This window comes from Anoplopoma fimbria, chromosome 12 (assembly GCF_027596085.1).
Source record: "Anoplopoma fimbria isolate UVic2021 breed Golden Eagle Sablefish chromosome 12, Afim_UVic_2022, whole genome shotgun sequence".
Taxonomy (NCBI): domain Eukaryota; kingdom Metazoa; phylum Chordata; class Actinopteri; order Perciformes; family Anoplopomatidae; genus Anoplopoma; species Anoplopoma fimbria.
This window is the reverse complement of record NC_072460.1, coordinates 17765875-17783558: the sequence shown is the minus strand read 5'-3', so window position 1 is coordinate 17783558 and position 17684 is coordinate 17765875. Positions and strand designations below refer to the sequence as shown.

The 17684-nt window shown below is 38.1% G+C and overlaps 1 protein-coding gene across 1 annotated transcript in view; it reads right to left on the bottom strand.

Moving 5' to 3' along the window:
* Positions 1 to 322: 322 nt before the first annotated feature.
* acap3a (ArfGAP with coiled-coil, ankyrin repeat and PH domains 3a) overlaps positions 323 to 17684 on the bottom strand; it is a 67277-nt gene continuing 49915 nt past the window's right edge. The window contains exons 11-25 of the mRNA XM_054608946.1: positions 14607 to 14719; positions 13836 to 13887; positions 13365 to 13465; positions 12427 to 12538; positions 11659 to 11867; positions 10095 to 10164; positions 9846 to 9940; positions 9540 to 9757; positions 8725 to 8814; positions 8427 to 8516; positions 8088 to 8314; positions 7041 to 7150; positions 6264 to 6374; positions 6110 to 6171; positions 323 to 656 (exon numbers count right to left, since the gene is read on the bottom strand). Coding sequence (XP_054464921.1) covers positions 550 to 656; positions 6110 to 6171; positions 6264 to 6374; positions 7041 to 7150; positions 8088 to 8314; positions 8427 to 8516; positions 8725 to 8814; positions 9540 to 9757; positions 9846 to 9940; positions 10095 to 10164; positions 11659 to 11867; positions 12427 to 12538; positions 13365 to 13465; positions 13836 to 13887; positions 14607 to 14719 — 1767 coding nt within the window. The 3' untranslated portion in view covers positions 323 to 549. The remainder of the gene's footprint in view (positions 657 to 6109; positions 6172 to 6263; positions 6375 to 7040; positions 7151 to 8087; positions 8315 to 8426; positions 8517 to 8724; positions 8815 to 9539; positions 9758 to 9845; positions 9941 to 10094; positions 10165 to 11658; positions 11868 to 12426; positions 12539 to 13364; positions 13466 to 13835; positions 13888 to 14606; positions 14720 to 17684) is intronic.

Below are 17684 nucleotides of genomic sequence, written 5' to 3'. Positions count from 1 at the left end.
TAAACTTCTTCAATGAATCAGACATTTTTATCAGATAACGAAACAATGCAGCCAACAATTGACTTATAAGAAACAAACAAACAAAGTAAATAAACAACACAAGTGCTTGGCATTTTATCCAAAAGGTTTCATTTTAAACTGTATAAAAGCAATGCTATATTTATTTAAAAAACATTTAAGAGGACAAGACCAGCAAATCCTCATTTCAAAATAAAAGGTTGATCTAAGAACAGCAAAAGACTCTTGCAGATATAATGCAGCTTTTGTAAAAAAAAAAAAAAAAAAAAAAAAAAAAAAAAGAAAGAATGATAATGAACAACAGCATCAAAAGATTGCATTTATTTCTTCACTATAATGAACTTTAAAGGTGGATTTCTCTGTGGGATAAAACAGACAACTTATTATTATGAAATATGATGATTTTTTCTATCAGGTATAGGTTTAAATGTGATGTTGAACTGATGCAACCCCAAATGTGACTTTGTGGTAAGTGGCTGTTGCACTTTTCAAGTACACGCTCTTGTTCCTCTCCAGACGGTTATTGGTGGACTACCTGAAAGAGTGTCGGAAATGCACACTCCTTCGTTTCAGCTTCTCCGGGTTGTGGGAAGCCATATGGGAAAATTCTCGGAAGATGTCGAGGTATGTGGCATCTCCTGATAGGAAAAGAAAAAGGAAGATTATAATGCCACTTGAGGATTTTGAACAGTCAAAACATCCTTTGTATAAAAGTTATGAATACAAGCAATAGGAAAAACAGAAAGCAGAGGAGTTCTGTGTAAGAGAAAAGCTCCACGCATGAATAAAAGGGCAAAAACAGGCTGAGGCACCATGAAGCTTCCCTCTTTCAACTTTCCAAATTCTAAGCCTTTACTTTACTGGTGGCCATGGTAACCACTGAATCCACAGGCATAACAAAAGCAGTTGAACTCTTTTGCATCCCATGAGAGCTTCCAGGCTTGGGTAATTAAAAAAAGGGGGAATGAACATTCCTGGCTTTCCCTGTTTATGTGATGTCTGAGTGTGAGAAAGAGGAGAGATCACAGAGTAAAAGCCTAATAATATGCAGATATGGCTTCTTGGTAACACTTTATTTTAACTTTCCATTAAGAGGTGTATGACACCTTATAATGTAGTTGAAAGTAACTATAATGTCTCCTCTGAATCATGTGTAACAGGCAAAAGTTACAAAGTACCAGTGGTGAAAGAAGTAGCAATATTAAATACTCTGAAAGGAAAAGTCATGCATTCAAATTTTCACTAAAGTAAAAGTATTGGCATCAGAATATATTAAAGCACCAAGTATTAATTTTGCATAATGGCCCATTTCAGAATAATGCATAGTATATTAGTTTATTATGATTAATGGTGCATTAATGTGTTCATTCCTTTAACTTTGCAGCTGGTAAATGTGGAGCTCATTTCAACAACTTAAATGCTGGGTAGCTTGTGGATTTTCCCCCTCAGAATTATCATATTAATTCAAATATGAAAATAAACTAGTAACTAAAATTCTTTAATAAATGTGAGTAAAATACTGTAGTTTTTAATCCACTGCATTAACTAAAGGAAAGGTAACAAATTTAGGTCTATGAGTAACGATTAATCTGCCAATATTTTTTCTGATTAATTGTCTTGTCTATATGTCAGGAAAAGTGAAAAATGAAGATTCATAGGTTATCATAGTTATTAACAAAAATGATGATAAAGACCTAAATGCTCTTATAACTTCTTCCAACAACATTAACGTTTTATAAAATATGTACTAGTATCTATATACTGCTTGTAAATGCTTGATAAATATTAATGTGAAACACATATGTTAATCTCTCTCCATGCATATACAAACTCATCCATATTCAAGTTTAGTTAATAAATGTTATGTCATGCTTTGAAAGTCAGAGGTATTTGAACCATTATTAGTGCACCAACAGTGCGTGATATTAGAGGTTTGTTAATGCTGTTAGATGTGGTGAAAGGCTGTCAAAGCAAAGAAGAAAGAAGCAAAGGGGAAGGGTTAGCTTTTAGTCACATCTTTAGTTTATTTTCATTTTAGAAGACAATGGGAGGAGTTATTGAACGAAAAAAAGGGAGTTAAAACCAAACATATAGCAGTTAGTGTAAATATGCACAGGTATATTCAGAGGCACACGTTATCTTACAGTATTCAAAGAAATTGTACAGTTAACAGTCAGAGACAGAAAAAATACATGAAAGTTAAAAATTGCATGTTAGAAGCAAGCAGTTAAAGTGTTAATAGTTTTAAGTTTATACACACAAAAGTCAACAGACACATTGTACTGTACAACACATAATCCTTCAATGGCTTGATGCAAATCATTGTTTGGTCAGTGATGACATCATCTGGTAAAATCTTCCTGTTTTTTGTAAGCTACGACAATAAGTACTGCACACAATAAGAAAAGGCTGGATTTTCAAAGTGCTTTGAATCGATCACTGACAAGCATGAAGGGGGCGTGAGCTGCTTTTTCTGTTCCTGCCACGTAATTTGAAAAATGTATTTTACTGTAAAGGGCTTCGACCTGTGTGTGACTCAAGTTAGATACTTTATGAAAATGATTTGCTTGGAAGATGGTATCCGAAAACTGGGTTAGGTTTTTTTTCTTCTTTTTGCTGGGTGGTCTTACATTACTTCATCATTTTAGTCAAAATGGTAAAATCAATTAATTTCAATGCAATCAGATATCTATGCTTGAGTTGAACTTAATCTCACAAATTTAGGCTGTTGATCTCATAGCTTATTAAGTGTGTCGCACCATCCACTTCTATTTAACCTTTATAAACTGCTCTTATAAAGAGGAGTGTTTGCAGACACTTATGACAGGAACTTATGGTTTTAATTTATCTTTTGAATAAACTGTGTGATCTTATTGTTCCATAGCAACCAAGCTAACAAGCTTGCCAAGTGGAAGTTAGCACGAGAGAGTTGGGTTTTTTTTAGTCTTTAATAAAACTCTTTTTGCTTCAGTTAAAATAAAACAGAACGCTCGGGAGCTACTGTGACCAACATGCTGCTAACATGTTCCTGGCTAGTTAGCGTTTTAGTGGTTAGCTCTCTAGCTGGAGTAGTTCATCAACAAGTTAATGTAACCAAGTATATGAAGAAGATGCATTTATTATTTTTGCCTTGACTTTCTGTTGTGACTGTGCCTTTATTTCATCGTTTTCTCGCAAGATTAATGTACAAAAACTGTCAGTTTTTTAAAATGGTAAAAAAAATAAAAAAAAAAAAACTGTCAGTGGTCTTTGGTTTGAATTAACCCCAACAGTCCAAAGCATTTGTCAAAGACATCCAACATCTTTGGGATACATATTTTTCTTTCGCCTAATTTTGCCTCAGAAAACGCAGTGGTCAGTAGAGGCTGTTCAATGCTAGAACCAACAGTTTTGGATCACTGGCAATAACTGTGAGTTACCAAAAGAATAAAACATAAAGTACTCATCAGACCTGACATCATTTTAGGGCATAAAGGGGATCATTAAAAACAGTCGTGCAGAGCGGCCAGGCTGCCATTTTCATTGTCATCATGCTTTTTGCACTAACCAGGAAGACAGTGAAAGACGGATGTTCAGTCTGTCATTTCTGTCATGGATGTCATTCCATGCACTGTTGTCATAATTTTTCAGTATATAACATGAATTTAAACATTATTCAACAATACTATATGTCAAATTTTCACATACACTGGGCACAGTAGTAACCAAAAGAAACAGGGCTGAAGAAGACCTGGCAACAGCCACCCATGCACTATAACAACAAATCTAATATCGTAGTAGTGAAACATTAGAATACCATAAATAAACATTTTAACATACAAATACTGTATATACAGTAATACATGTTGGGTTAGTGTGATTTATCAAAAATGTCCATCTGCTTCTGCAGTTTTTACTGCAGAATTACTCCAAGAGATTAAATATTATGTAATTTTGGAGAATTGGCTCTTTTTCTCATAATGAGAATATAATACTGGCGCTATGTGTGTGAGTGCTCAGCAAATCAAATCTAACAAAATATATCCAGCTTAAAAAAATATCATCTGCATTGTCCTTAAACATAATACAAAAAATACAGATTATCTGTATTGAAATAATCATTGCACTATTGCTCTGGAAGTTTCATCTTAAATAAAAACCAAAGCATTTAAACTTATTACCAAAAAAAGAAAAAAAGAAGGGCAGGTTCAGCAAAAACTAAATGTAAATCACTGTAGGTAAGAAAAAGTGCATGATTTAGCTTTTAATTAAACATAAAAGCATTACTTGATCCTTCTTTCGATCAATACAGAGGAATTATACTTCGTCTGTGATCATTTACTCTCGGTCACAGTTATCGCAGCCTCACAGTTTCCCCTTTCGACTCTCACAATGTAAATACAAGAGCTCTACCGCCATTTTATCTGACATCTGTTGTATAGAGGATCTATACAACAGATCCTCATCTTGTTAAAAAAGAAGAGTCGGCTCAAATTTAAATGAAGTTGAATTGACTGCACCACCCTGTACAAAACAATTTGGCATTATCCACCCTATAATCTGTTCCACGAATACTGTGGAGAGTTACATGGTGGGACGACCTGCTGGTTCCGGAAGTAATAATTCCCATTCTGTTTTCCCATTTCAAATTTTTCTTTACGCAATCTCTCCCTTAGAGTTACTATGGATGCCCAGAGAAGCATGTTTGGGAAACAAAATTGTGGTGATCCATTTCTAATCTAAATTGTTTCCTATCCTGTGTATGACTTAAGAAAAGGTTTTGCTACAAAACATTTTTTTAAGTCCCTTCATTTTGAGTTTTCGCAGGTGAATTTTTTGTTTGTAGTTGTCACTATCATTTTCTTTTTCATTGTATTTTGTTGTTGTAATACTCATTTTGGCCACAAGTGGCTGAAGTGAACCACAACTCCATATTCTTAATAAAACAAAAAAACGTTTTTTTATTACCGGGTGAGTAACATAAAAGCTTTTAGTTCTATTATATTTTTTCACCTGCCAAAAGTTTTTGGCTGAATTCAATTTAGATCAGACTTAGAAAATGGATCACCAGATTAGTGTTTTATCACTTTCCTCTTAGGGCTTCCGTAGTTCATGATATGACCACCAGTTGTAATTACCTCTACTTTGTTTATGTGAAAATCATGTTTTATTTATCCTTTTGGTATACAACAATACCAATGAGCCTTGGCCCCCTTTGCCAATGGCGAATAATTCAGTGATTGGATGTTTCTTTTTGAAATGCACCTGGGACTCGTAGTTAATGTCGACCCACAACGTTTTTATGTACACAGATTTGTATTTTCAACTTTTAATGCAGTTTTTAATCTTCTGTACTGATGATTTAACCAGGAGAGTTTCATGCCGATCCAAGCCGTAGAAAAGTAAAGTAACATAATCGTCTATGGGAAAAATGAAGGGGACTTTTACTTCCAGAACAGTGCCCGAAATAACTCCTTTCAAATTATCACTACGATGAAAATTTAAACTTAAACGTAGAATTGTGCTAGATGAGCTGTGGCTGGTCTTTGGTTCAGAGCACCCTGTACTCTTAAAAACCTCCAAATAAAAGGGCAAAGTTGTTCCTGAATACTCTGCTGATGACTTTATCGGTGGTCTATTGATTGCTTCACAATAGTGCTGCTGGATAATCGATGAAATAAAAGAGTGGCTAACCCTTCACTGGCAGTGATTTCTCAACTCTGCTGTGATTGGACTGATCTGAACCTCACCAAGCTCATCATCAGTAGGTGAAATCTGACATCATTAAAGGAGGTTAATACTGAGTTATTGTGTGATCCTGAGTGAGGAGCTAACTGCTTTGGTGTGAAGTCAGCAGACTGTGCTGGAGAGATTATTTATTCGGATCTTTCTGGTTTAAGGAATAAGTTATTCCGGTGGTGAGAAAACAAGTGGAGGAAACAAGTTTGAAGCCCCCCCGACTCGTCTCTATCAGTCATATGTCAACTGGCACCCCCTGCACTGGTTTTACACTGTGTTTTAAACTTCTAGCACTCTGCTATATTGAGACAGATGAACTCCTGAATGCATCTCTTATACTGTTGCTCAGTGGGGCTGCTGGTTGGGTAATGACCTGGCTGTCCAAAGGGTCCCTCCGACTCCCGCATCTCCTCATTCATCCTGGCCAGACGCAGCCTTTAGGAAAGAAAGAAAGGGTGTTAAAAATTCATCAAAGCTGGAGAATTAATTAAAAACCTTATGGAAAGTATGCATATAAATGAACATACAGTGTGACTATATCTGCATTGGCTTGCTGCACAGCTATACTCAAAGGGTCCTGGCCATCCTCATCCCCGTCGTTTTGTGTAGCTCCCCGTTTTAGGAATAAACACACCTGCCTGAAAAATACCAGAGAAACAAAGATCAATCACAGCAAACGCACATCCAAGCAGATCGGACATTTTTGGGTTCTCATCCTTAATGTATTTCTAATTTAGTTTTAGTTATATATCGTATTGTAGTTGATTTGATTATCATTCTTAAGATAACATTAGCTTTCATTGATCCCCAGAGGAAGAAATAAGTATCGATGAATAGAAGAAGTAAAAAAATAATCATCTGAGGTATATACAACAGAAATAACCATAGAAGTAAGAGAAGTACAAATAGAAAAGAGCATTTAAAGTCATGGTAACAAAGCAGAGTGTGATGAGGGGCAGCAAAGCAAAAAGGTAGCTTGGTATATGGAAACAACGTACAATTATATTAATTTAGATTAACGGCATTATGATTGTTAAATAAAGCAAGTTTTCCCCTTGTGAAATGAGGCAGACTATCCGTTCATGACTCGTATGACAGGTCTGACGGTCATACAAAAGAGAATATTTTAAGTTAGAGGATCTTGGTGAATGCCACAACTTCGTCAATTGGTTCTTGCATGAAGTCCATTGTGCCTTCAACAAAGCATGTTTTATGGAAATGGGAACTATGTGAGATGTGGTTACCAATACTACAGCCCGCAGTAAACAGCTAGTTAAACAGCTAGTTACTGCCTCGTGACTCACCCTGTGTGACCCAGATATGTGGCATGATGCAGGGGGCCCCTCCCTCTCGCATCCCTTTGGTTGACGTCAGCAGCGTTCTGGAGCAGGAACTCGCAGGCGATCAACGAACCCTGAAATAGATAAAAAAAAATCAACATGACATTGACAATGAAAAACTGCAATTGATTTTTGCACTGAACAGTTTTCAAAAATGGATATTCTCCAAGCTGCAGTTCATCTACAGTGGATTATGTGAAATAATTGATCTATTTGATCTATTTTGCTGAGCAGCTCTCCATTTAAACTTGCCACAGAGCTTTGCTTGGATTATTTCTGCTAAATATTTTGTCTATGCGAGTGAGGATCTGTTGCAGATTTAGACTGACTCTCTCCAGCCTCAGCATGAACAAAATGACAGAAGTTTCAACCAACAGTTGCACTTTACATGTATGTTCCATGCCGCTGAAATAGATGCAGAAACAATGAACTTCTGCTTGCTGCTCTTTGTCAGTTTTAAAAGTATCATTGGGCGTCGGAAATTAAATACAAAAGACATCTTTGGCAGCTATACAGATGAGGAACCAAATACTAACCTACATCCCTCATTGGCTATCAGCCAGGAAACAAAATATATACATTTGTCATTCATTAATGAGAGTCTATTAGTTTATCATCTTTTCTTTATGTTGTAGTGTTACACAATAGATATCATTTCAGAAGATATTTAATTTATATTTAATTGCATAAGCTTGGGAAGCAATTAAAAAAAAAAAATTAGTCTCTAGTATGGGTCAAGCTCCAAAACACCGCATTCCTACATTTCCCATAATGCAACACAATAGCATCTCACAGTATATAAAATAATCATCAGGGATATTGTCACAGGCTTGACAAATATCCTCCACACTTCCTCCAGTCTTTAAACAACTTTTTCCAGAGAAGTTGCTCATAACTGCCCCTCATGTCTCCAAGTCTTTTTCTTTGTGTTACTAAAACATTAAATGAAATGCACAAATCTGATGCTTCCTACGTGACTCATTTCTGCCACTGCTTACTCGACTGACTCACCCCGATCACGGCCTGTATGAGGGGCGTCTTTCCTTCGTCTTCATCGTTGACCAAATTGACATCGGCCCCGTGGGCTAGTGCTTCAGCCATGACGGGCAGGTTGCGGGCTTTCGAGGCCTTGCAGAGCAGAGCTCCGGGATGGAGGTCCCTTATGTCCTCCGGGTCCGACGTCTCCGGCTCAACCTCCAGCTCAGCTTCACCACTCGAGTCCTCCGAAACCTCGCACTCTGAGGACAGTGTAAAGAGACGGAGAACTTGAGTTGTGTGACATTTTTTTCCCACTGCGCTGAACATAATACCCAAGGTACCATCTGTTACTTGTTCCTCCACTGGACTTACCCTCTGTGACGCTATCCACCACTGAACCAAACACAAGGATGTCCGTGCTTCCATCTGTGCTGCCTCCTAACCCGCTGTCACTGCTTAGGCCTGCCGGACCGGGAGACGCCAGAGCATGGACACGTTAGTTACAGCTGTCTCTTTTTTGGCTGATCAGTATTGTTTAAAAAAGGCACAGAACCATGCAAAACAGAGACTTGATCCAAGCATCTAACAGTCTGGAGTGTTTTGGAGTTGCCTGTGAACAGTGAATACATTGCCAATTTTTTGGGAACAGTCAAAATAGTGAGTCGCTTACTTCGAGGCCCAGATCCTGTGTCAAAGTAGGAGAAGAGAGAGTCCAGCTCATCAGGACAAAACAGGGAGTCTCGTCTGAACTTGGCAGCTGCTGTGAGACAAACACAAAGAAAAGGTATTTTGTCTAATATATTGGAGCACAGTTGTTGGATACATTTAAAAATATAATTTATCAACATTACAACTTCCAAATTACCATAAAATAACCACTAATAATCTGAAGAACCTAGCAGGCTATTTCACAACATACACCCTGTTCTGAAGGTACAGGTAGTCATAATGTAGCTTTAAATTCACTGTGGGTTGTAATATTTTGGCTTAAAACTATGCCGAATTAGCTATTGCTCATTTACTCGTGCATGTACAGACATCTCACACTGGATCACTTTGATACTGAACAAAACTTCAGAGCGTGGTACTTCTACCCAAGTGGTGGAGTTACAAGTGTCTCCCTTTTTCCTTTCATTTCTTTGCAGATTTATGGACTTTTACTCATGATAGACTAGATAATGATGTATATGTATCACATCTGTGTGTTCAGATTTGACCAAGTTATGACGAAAAGAAGGAGTATTATAATTATACAAAATGTGGCAAACAAGCATTTATTAGCCTCCCTGAGCTGTGTGAATAAAGCTGACATTTATACTTTTAACATTTGTTTCATGTTGTACAAATTGAGCAAGCAGATACAGCATTTCTAGCAAAAAAAAAATCAGGTGCTTAGGGCTGTGAGTAAGCCTTAGAGTTTAAACCCATCAGAAATGAACCACATCCTTAACATTCACAAGTCCAGACAGAGATCCACCAAAGTACCTGCGGAGAGGCTGGACGGGGAGGTGGTTCCAGGATCTTGTCGGTACCTTCGTCGTGTTTTAGGTACCATGTTGGCGCTGTTGTGTCTCCGACACTTCTTCACGCTCCACCGCCGCTCCGACTTCCTCTCTCCGTTGATGAGTATCTCTGTGGAGCCCAGCTTCTTCAGGAATTTCTTCTCCACGTACTTCGCCTTAATCCAAGTCTCTTTCTCCTGCCTGCAATAGACCACATAACATATTAGAGACTTGTAGTGTTTACAGTAAGATATTTTATTTGATTAAGTCATATTTATGTAATTCCTACCTTGAACTGGACGGTAATGGTTTCTTTAGACCTTGTTCTTGGTATGAGCCTTCATAGATGTGGTTAATGACACTGTTTCCAAGCTCACACATTAACTACAAAGCAAAGACAAAGAGACATAACATTACATTTGGGGAAATATCCTTATTCACAGTTAGACTTTTGCAACCCGTCTGTATGCTAAGCTAAGCTAACTGTCTTCCGCCTGTAGCTATAATGAAATATGGGCATTGCTGAAACAAACTGTACCTTTAATAATTCTGGTTCCCATGAGTCCAGTGTGAGGGAGCGAACCTTTGAACAGTGAACCCCGAGACTCCTGCAACAACAAGAACATTTTTTTTTCAAAATAAAACATTTGCTGTGTTTATGGTCTGTAGTCAAACCAATTTGGAGGTGAATGGGAAATAATTGTACTTTGTTGTAACTATAAAGGCAACAGATGGCGGCCACAAAGAAAACAAGAGTAGTTTATATTCTTTGAACAGGAGAGAATAATATTTATAAATGAATCATACTCTTTGAAGTTGTATAGTGGCCGGCTGGTCTGAATAGCTGCAGGGATCTAACATCATCAGAGTTTTATCCTTAGGGAAATGAGAGGAGCAGCTCCTAAAGTCATGCAAATCACCAAGTTCCACTGATGTAGCTGTCTGGTATCCAGGCAACAGTGGCACACTAGAAAATAACAAAACACTGATACTGTGTTTCTCCTCTTTGTTGCCCTGCATCCACATAACAATATGTCTGAACTCACTGTGAGAGGATGAGCCCCGAAAGGGAACATGAATATTCAACAAGCGAGGACACACACAGAGGGATGAGGTTTGTGATTACAACAGCAGTGATAATTGCAATTTCAAAATAAGACACACAACTCCTGAGGGATGTTTTTTTTTTTCCTCCGGGAGCTTGAAAACAAATGAGTGTGACGTAACTGAACATGAGATCTGGAGGAGGATGTTCATCAGGATCTGACGCTGAATTAAACTATTCAGTGACTTGTTCATTGTGTGTGTCTCTCAGCTCTGCAGCTCGTCTTTATCTTCTCACTTCACTTCCCTCAGTGAAAACTCTCAATCAAAGCCTGATCCAATAAGCAGTGTTCCGCACTTTAATCCCCTCAGCAGTGTGTGTGTGTGTGGCAGAACGTGCTCGGAGACTTTAACAGCACAGTGTAAGGCCAAAGTAACAGACAGTTGGCACTACTTCCTGTCTTCGGTGCCAGTACCCCACACAGAAACATTGGCGGTGGTGGAAGATATTTTATTTAAAGTCCCCATACGCTCTGTTCTTTGTTCATTTTTTTTTTTACTTAACTTTAATATTTGAGCTTGACTGTACAAATTAACTGTATGCACGTTCGACACTAGAATGTCTTTTTGTGTTTGTACAAGCATGATTTTGTGACATCACAAGTCATCAAAACAAAAATCGATGATTCTGCTCTTGAATCAGGATGAATGAAACCAGCTCAACTCGATAAAAACAGGCCAATATTTCATCTCGGCAATTGCGGACTTGAAGGACTCAAATTACAAATAAGAGACTGAAATTGCTTGGTAAATTAAGATTATTTTGGGTGTGCAGTATGTGAAATGGTAGTCTACAAAGTTACTTCAGCAATCACATAAACCTGGTGGAGTACAAGTTCAAAGCAGCAGAAAATGGAAATACTCAAGTGAGGTACAAGAACCTCAAAACCATATTCATGTGCAGTTGAGTTAATTAGGCTCATATATCCAGATTGCTCTAGGATTTTTTTTTTAACAGTAATCTGAAAAGATACAAATGTTTTTTTTCTAGACTCTACCTGTGGATGCCAGAGCACTCGATACACAGCAGGATGCCCAGGTTGATTGAGGCCCAGCGAGGGTCGGCCTGGCCGCAGTCACAGCACTGCTCGTTCCCCGGCAGACACTGGATCCGCTGCAGGATGGTCTCCCCTCGCACGCTGCGCTCCCGCGGCTCGCTGGCCGAATCGATACTGCTGGTGGATGGAGAGGCCGTTCTGTCCAGATGCTAAACATAAACACAACATAAAACATTCATTGGGATCACATAAATGTGTTCAGACAACTTAACAGTATATCACACTATTAAAATAATATATTACAAATAAAAGTCCTGCATAATCCATAAAACCACAAATTCCATCATTTTTACAGGGTTTTTTATGGGTTATATAAACACGGGGTACAACATGTCAAATAGTCAGCTTTCTACATGTTGATAGCCAGATATTTTTCTACAGTTGGTAAGAGCCAGGCTAGCTGTTTCCCCCCTAAGCCAAACTAACCATCTGCTGGTTGTAGCTTAATATTTACCATCCAGACATGAAGACCTATTTTTTATGGTCATATATTTTAGTTGTTAAGGTTGCAAAAAAACTTTCAAGTAAATGTAGCATAAAATGGAAAGACTCTAATAAAGTACAAGTACCTCATAGCTAAACTCGAGTACAGTACTTTAGTAAATGAGCTTTACTTTCCAACACTGCAACAATGCAATAAAATGTCATAAACAAGCTTTAAAAAACCCCACATGTGTACATGCTTTATGACCCAGACCTGTGCCTTACCTCTATATAGTACGTGTCTGGGCTTTCTCTGTAGGCCGACGCAATGCTAGCTTGAACAGCCTGAATCCATGCTTGTCTTAGCTTCTCAGAGTCAGCCTGAAGCATACAGCTCCTGTAAAACAGACAAATCAAAGTAGTGTTATACAAAGTCGTGTTATAAATCATAATGTACCATCTGTACAGATCTGCATAATCTAGTGTGAAATGCTGAACAATGTATGTACAAAGGAAAGTTTTCTTCTGCATATTCATAGGTTTCACATATATTCAGATATATTGTACATCTTTTTAGAACGACAATAAAACGACGACAACAACAACAACAATTAACTACGTATATAGAACTGTGCATATACGGCATAACCATAAAAAAGTGCTGCAATGATTTGCCTCAGTAAAAATAAAGAATGAAAAGAATATAAATTAAATGTATGGTGCTGTCAGATTGCTGCTTGACCGCCCTGCTCTGGAATTATTGGAAATGTTTGGATCACACAATTTGGAAACAATCTCTACTGGAATCTTATTCTACAAATAGCAAAATACTTATAATATTTGAGTAGCTAAATTACCTGCAACTGCACAGAAATACAGGGTTTAAACAGAATAGATAGGCATGCCAAAATAAAAAGAACAGATTCACATCGTTTGAATGTTGATTAAGAATTTGAATGTCAATGTTATGAATGACGCTTCGTGCTCGTCTGTACAGCCTTAGTTAGCATGCTTAAATATAATAAAAATAAAACAAAAAATACAGAGTCTGATGGTTTGATCATCAAATATGATTTGAAGGAACCAAAATCTAGAACTTTGACCTGATGAAGGTACTAGAAGAAAAGTGAAGGGATCAATGCAGATATTAGAAAGTCACCCTCTGAGGAACATGCATTTCTGTATTAAATTTCATGTTAATCCATTCAATAGTTCAGTCTTACTTGGAGGGGGACACCACCTCGAAGCAGAACCTCCTCTCGATGTCCTCACATGGTTTAACGGAGCACAGACGGAGGTCTTCCACCACCACCGTCAGGGAATCCTGAGAACACACAAACAACTTATCTTTTCTCTGCTTTTAAAATAAATAAAAAGAAACACTACACAAACATAAAATATTTGTTCCTTCTTGATAAGACTTTCTTTCCTAGCAATTCAAAGCCTCAGAGTACCCGACCATTAGATATTTACTCAAAGTGATGTCAACCAAGCAACACTGTGTGCTCCAGATTAAGTGCTCAAATGTCTTGGCTCACAAACACGGCATCGGGTGAGTGCTGATGAAATTCAGAGAAGATCCCCATAACATTAAAAAAAAATGCAAGCTATCCCTCCATTAAAGTTGCACTTAACCTCTCAGAGCCCCCTTTACCCCGGGGAAAAGCTGACAGCTCAAAGATATATGGACTTGCCTTGAGCTTCTTCTGATAGACCAGCTGACTGTTCTGTATGGAGAACCACCGCCTTGAAAGAGAGAGAGGGGGGGGGATAAATAAATAAGTTATCACAGATGGATGTCCTTCCAATCTTTAAAGGACCAAAGGTGAATCACAAGCATCGGGTGAAATGGGTTTAGCTCTAACATCAAGACCATGTGAGAATTTATTACATCGCTTCACATCACAGCATCACTGACCTCCCGAACTGCCACAGAGGGACAGAAATAGGCTGCCAGTGAATGAGAAACTGAGGAAAATGCTTAAACTATACATTCTTATACATATTATATTACATTGCATTGTAGATCTCCAATCAAGAATTAACAATAATACTACAATATTGCGTTAATATTGTAAAAACACATTTTTATAGTATAAGAAAATCTATATTATGGTATTCTGGTCCATTTCTGTTATATTTTCCTGTATAGCAGAGGTTTCATAGTCTGATGTCAACCCCAACCTCCTGCTTATCCGCAGGAAGTACAACGCTGCCATGGAGTCAGTTGGAGTCCTTCCGTTTTTTTTTCTATTTTTGTTTACATTTTAGCAAATTTTCTCTATTAAAAATATGCCGATGTAGCAGTTATTGTCTCCATCGTGCTCATGGATTTACAGTTAACCATCACTGGATTACTTTGACAACTTAATAAAACTACTGTGTTACTGTAAGTGTTCTTCCATCAATATCCTGTGAATACTAAAGGGATGAAATTGCAGTATATTGAGTTTTGTTTTTTTTACCTGTTCCAGGTCTTAAAGGCATTGCTGGCCCTCTTGAACAAGTATCCCTCCATCACCACACCGTTAGGAGAATCCACATTGAACTCCACCTTAGAGTCATCATATGAAAAGTCCTGAAATAGAAGAGAAAGAGACATAAGAGAAGGTTGACACACCAGCTTATTGTTGGCAGGATGCTCCTTTCAAACAGGAAACAAAACCCTTTTCTGCACTGATGAGGTTGCATGCGTGCTGTTCCTGGAATACCAGTAGCATTCAGTGTGACTGTACAGTACAGTACATACAGTCCATTAACCAACCAAATCATGCACTGTGCGATCATGTAGAAACCGTCACGTGTTAGTCCATGTATGCATAGGAGTTGCATGTAATTTTCCTGCATGGCACACTGTGGCATTTCGTAACTCAACAGATGCTAGTATGACGCAGATTATTACATAAACAGAGTATGATTCATGTGAAATTAGCCTCCAACCGACTTACAATATGACGCGTAGCACTTTAATGCTATAGCCAACAAAAAGTGGTATGCAAGTATTAGAGCAGAGTCATTCCTGAATTTGAAGGCTTTTGCGAAGCACAAACAGCAATGTTTTGATGTTAAGGAAGGGTAATATGACACAGAATGTTCTGAGACTACAAATAAGCTTAATTTTAGAGGTAATATAATATTCAGTAGGGACAGAACATTAAGTTATCCAAAGATATTTTTAAACATAACATGCATGCAGCCCTGAGGAAAGACTCCGTCTTCTCGGCAGAGTCAATTAAAGCTGCACACTTAAAATGTACCCGAGAATATCTGAAAGCGTCTGCTGTAGTGACCTAAATAAAAACTGAATTTCATTTACTCTCCTGTTTCATAACAGGGTGTGTGTAACGCATCACCACACCATTAACTATTTATTTAATGTTTGAATGACAGAACGACTCACTGCTCTATATATCATCATTTTAACTTGTTTATATGTAAAAAAATTAATAAATAAAAAGGGTTGAATTTCAGCACGCATGAGAGACAATGTTTTAGTCGTGTTCCATTATTAGCAATCAGAAGTAAAATGTGAAACAGGATATACACATACTATACTAAAGTCAGATTTTGTAACAACCAATTAAAAAAGGGGGACCAATCTTAAAGCACCACTTCAATAAACAATAAAAAAAATCCTCAAAATGAGACAAACAACACGCAGAAACCATGTAATACAAATGAGAGGAGACACAAAGAAAAATATATATTTCTTAACTATAAGATTGGATGGGTAATGCAAAATAAGAGATTTTTTTTCAACAACAAAGAACGGTTAAAAAAAGGGGCAATGGGAGGCAAAAAAAGAGTCGAAATATCATAACCAAGCCGTGAATATCTTCATAACCTTTACAAAAAACAAATCATACATCTATTAATAACGAAAAGAACAATAGAATCTATTTCTGTTTCAGAAATCTTAAAATAGTCTAATACTGCACAAAATAAGCAGGAATTCAACCTTTTTTATCCACCTGACTGCATTTTCCTCTTCACCTATCCAGAAGTGTGCTTTAGATAACTCTTATTTTAAAATGTACACGTGCGTCATTGAGCATTACACCTGGGACCTCCAAACATAAACATCGAATTTTAATGAGAGCAGCTGTGCCGAGGGAAAGTTGGTTAGTAGTCAGAGATGAAAATGAAGATAGTAAGTAAGTTGTGATAGAAAGCAGTCACAGCAGTACAACTACTCGATTACAGAACTTGGCAACAAATAATCCCAAAGACAATAACACCTAGAATAAAGTTGATAATTATGATGATCAAACGAGAGTAATAAACAAGACAATTAAATGCAAATCAACCCACCAAACTGTGGTCCCACCGGCAAAAGATCTTCATTTTGAAACGTTTAGTGCGTTCCAGCAACATTGAAAAGCACAAAAAAGGCAAAAATACATAGAAATATATAAATAGGCTCCTGAAAATCAGATGTCTCAGAGTAGAAGCATGTCTGCCTTCAGTCTCTCACAGCGGAGGTTAACGCATCGTGTTGCTGCAGTGCGGTGCGTAATTCCAACACTGACATGTGTGCCCCTCCACTAGAGCCACCTGCCTGCTGCCCCGTGAGCCTCGAGGATTAGGACTAATTAGCATACAGCTGCCAATGTATCCGTGGCAGGATGCTGAGGAAGAATAGTGGACTACACTACGTGGTACTGTAGCTGCTCTCGACACCAAACACAAGCAGGCTGCTCTGACACTTCTGTGTCTGGGTCTGCTTCAGTTTTACAACTCCCTAAACACACCTCCCTCCCTGAAGAAGGAGGGAGTTTCAGTCCCCTGTTGACCCAGAGGGAATCTATCTGGCAGGCTGCCCAGATCACCAAACAAACCCTACTCAGGGCTTGATTTACCATCTCCTCTCTACCCACAACTGCAACGCAACTTTCAAATCTTTCAGTAGTTAATGCAGCTTACCTGCAGCTGTCAGATTCCTCTCTTCTTTGAATACAACATCACTAACATGCGAGGCAACACTGAAACAAGATGTGCACTGGGTGGTACTCCGCAATCTCTCAAGCCCACGACAAAGAACATCTATTTTTAATGATGCAACGTCACACAGACAGAAACTGAACATCAGTGAATTATTGAGTAAGCTGGGAAACAGCGACTTCCAAATGTTTGGAAGCAAGTAAGCAAATTGTTGTTTGTGGAGCAGGAGAAACGCTGGATGATGCAGACAACATGTCCAGATGCTTTATCCACCTGCTGTACGGTACGAAGGTCGACCTGCAGGCTATTGCTGCAAAGCGCCAATGCCAAATGGTGAGCCCAGTTGGAAGCACTAATCACTCAGTCTGCTGCGATGTATGTTTATCATCTGCAGGATCCTTCTGTGTCTCTCAATCACAACAAGCTCTCTCTACAAGCTTCCATCCATTAAAGACTGGGAAAAGTATTTTCAAGTACTAGACATTGACAATAGGAGGCAATAAACAGTCTGCAGTCTTCTGTGATTGATTTAACAACAAACAGCCCAAACCCTGGTGATAAGACAGCCTAAAGTTAATGCTTTACCTCCTCCACTTCTTGAG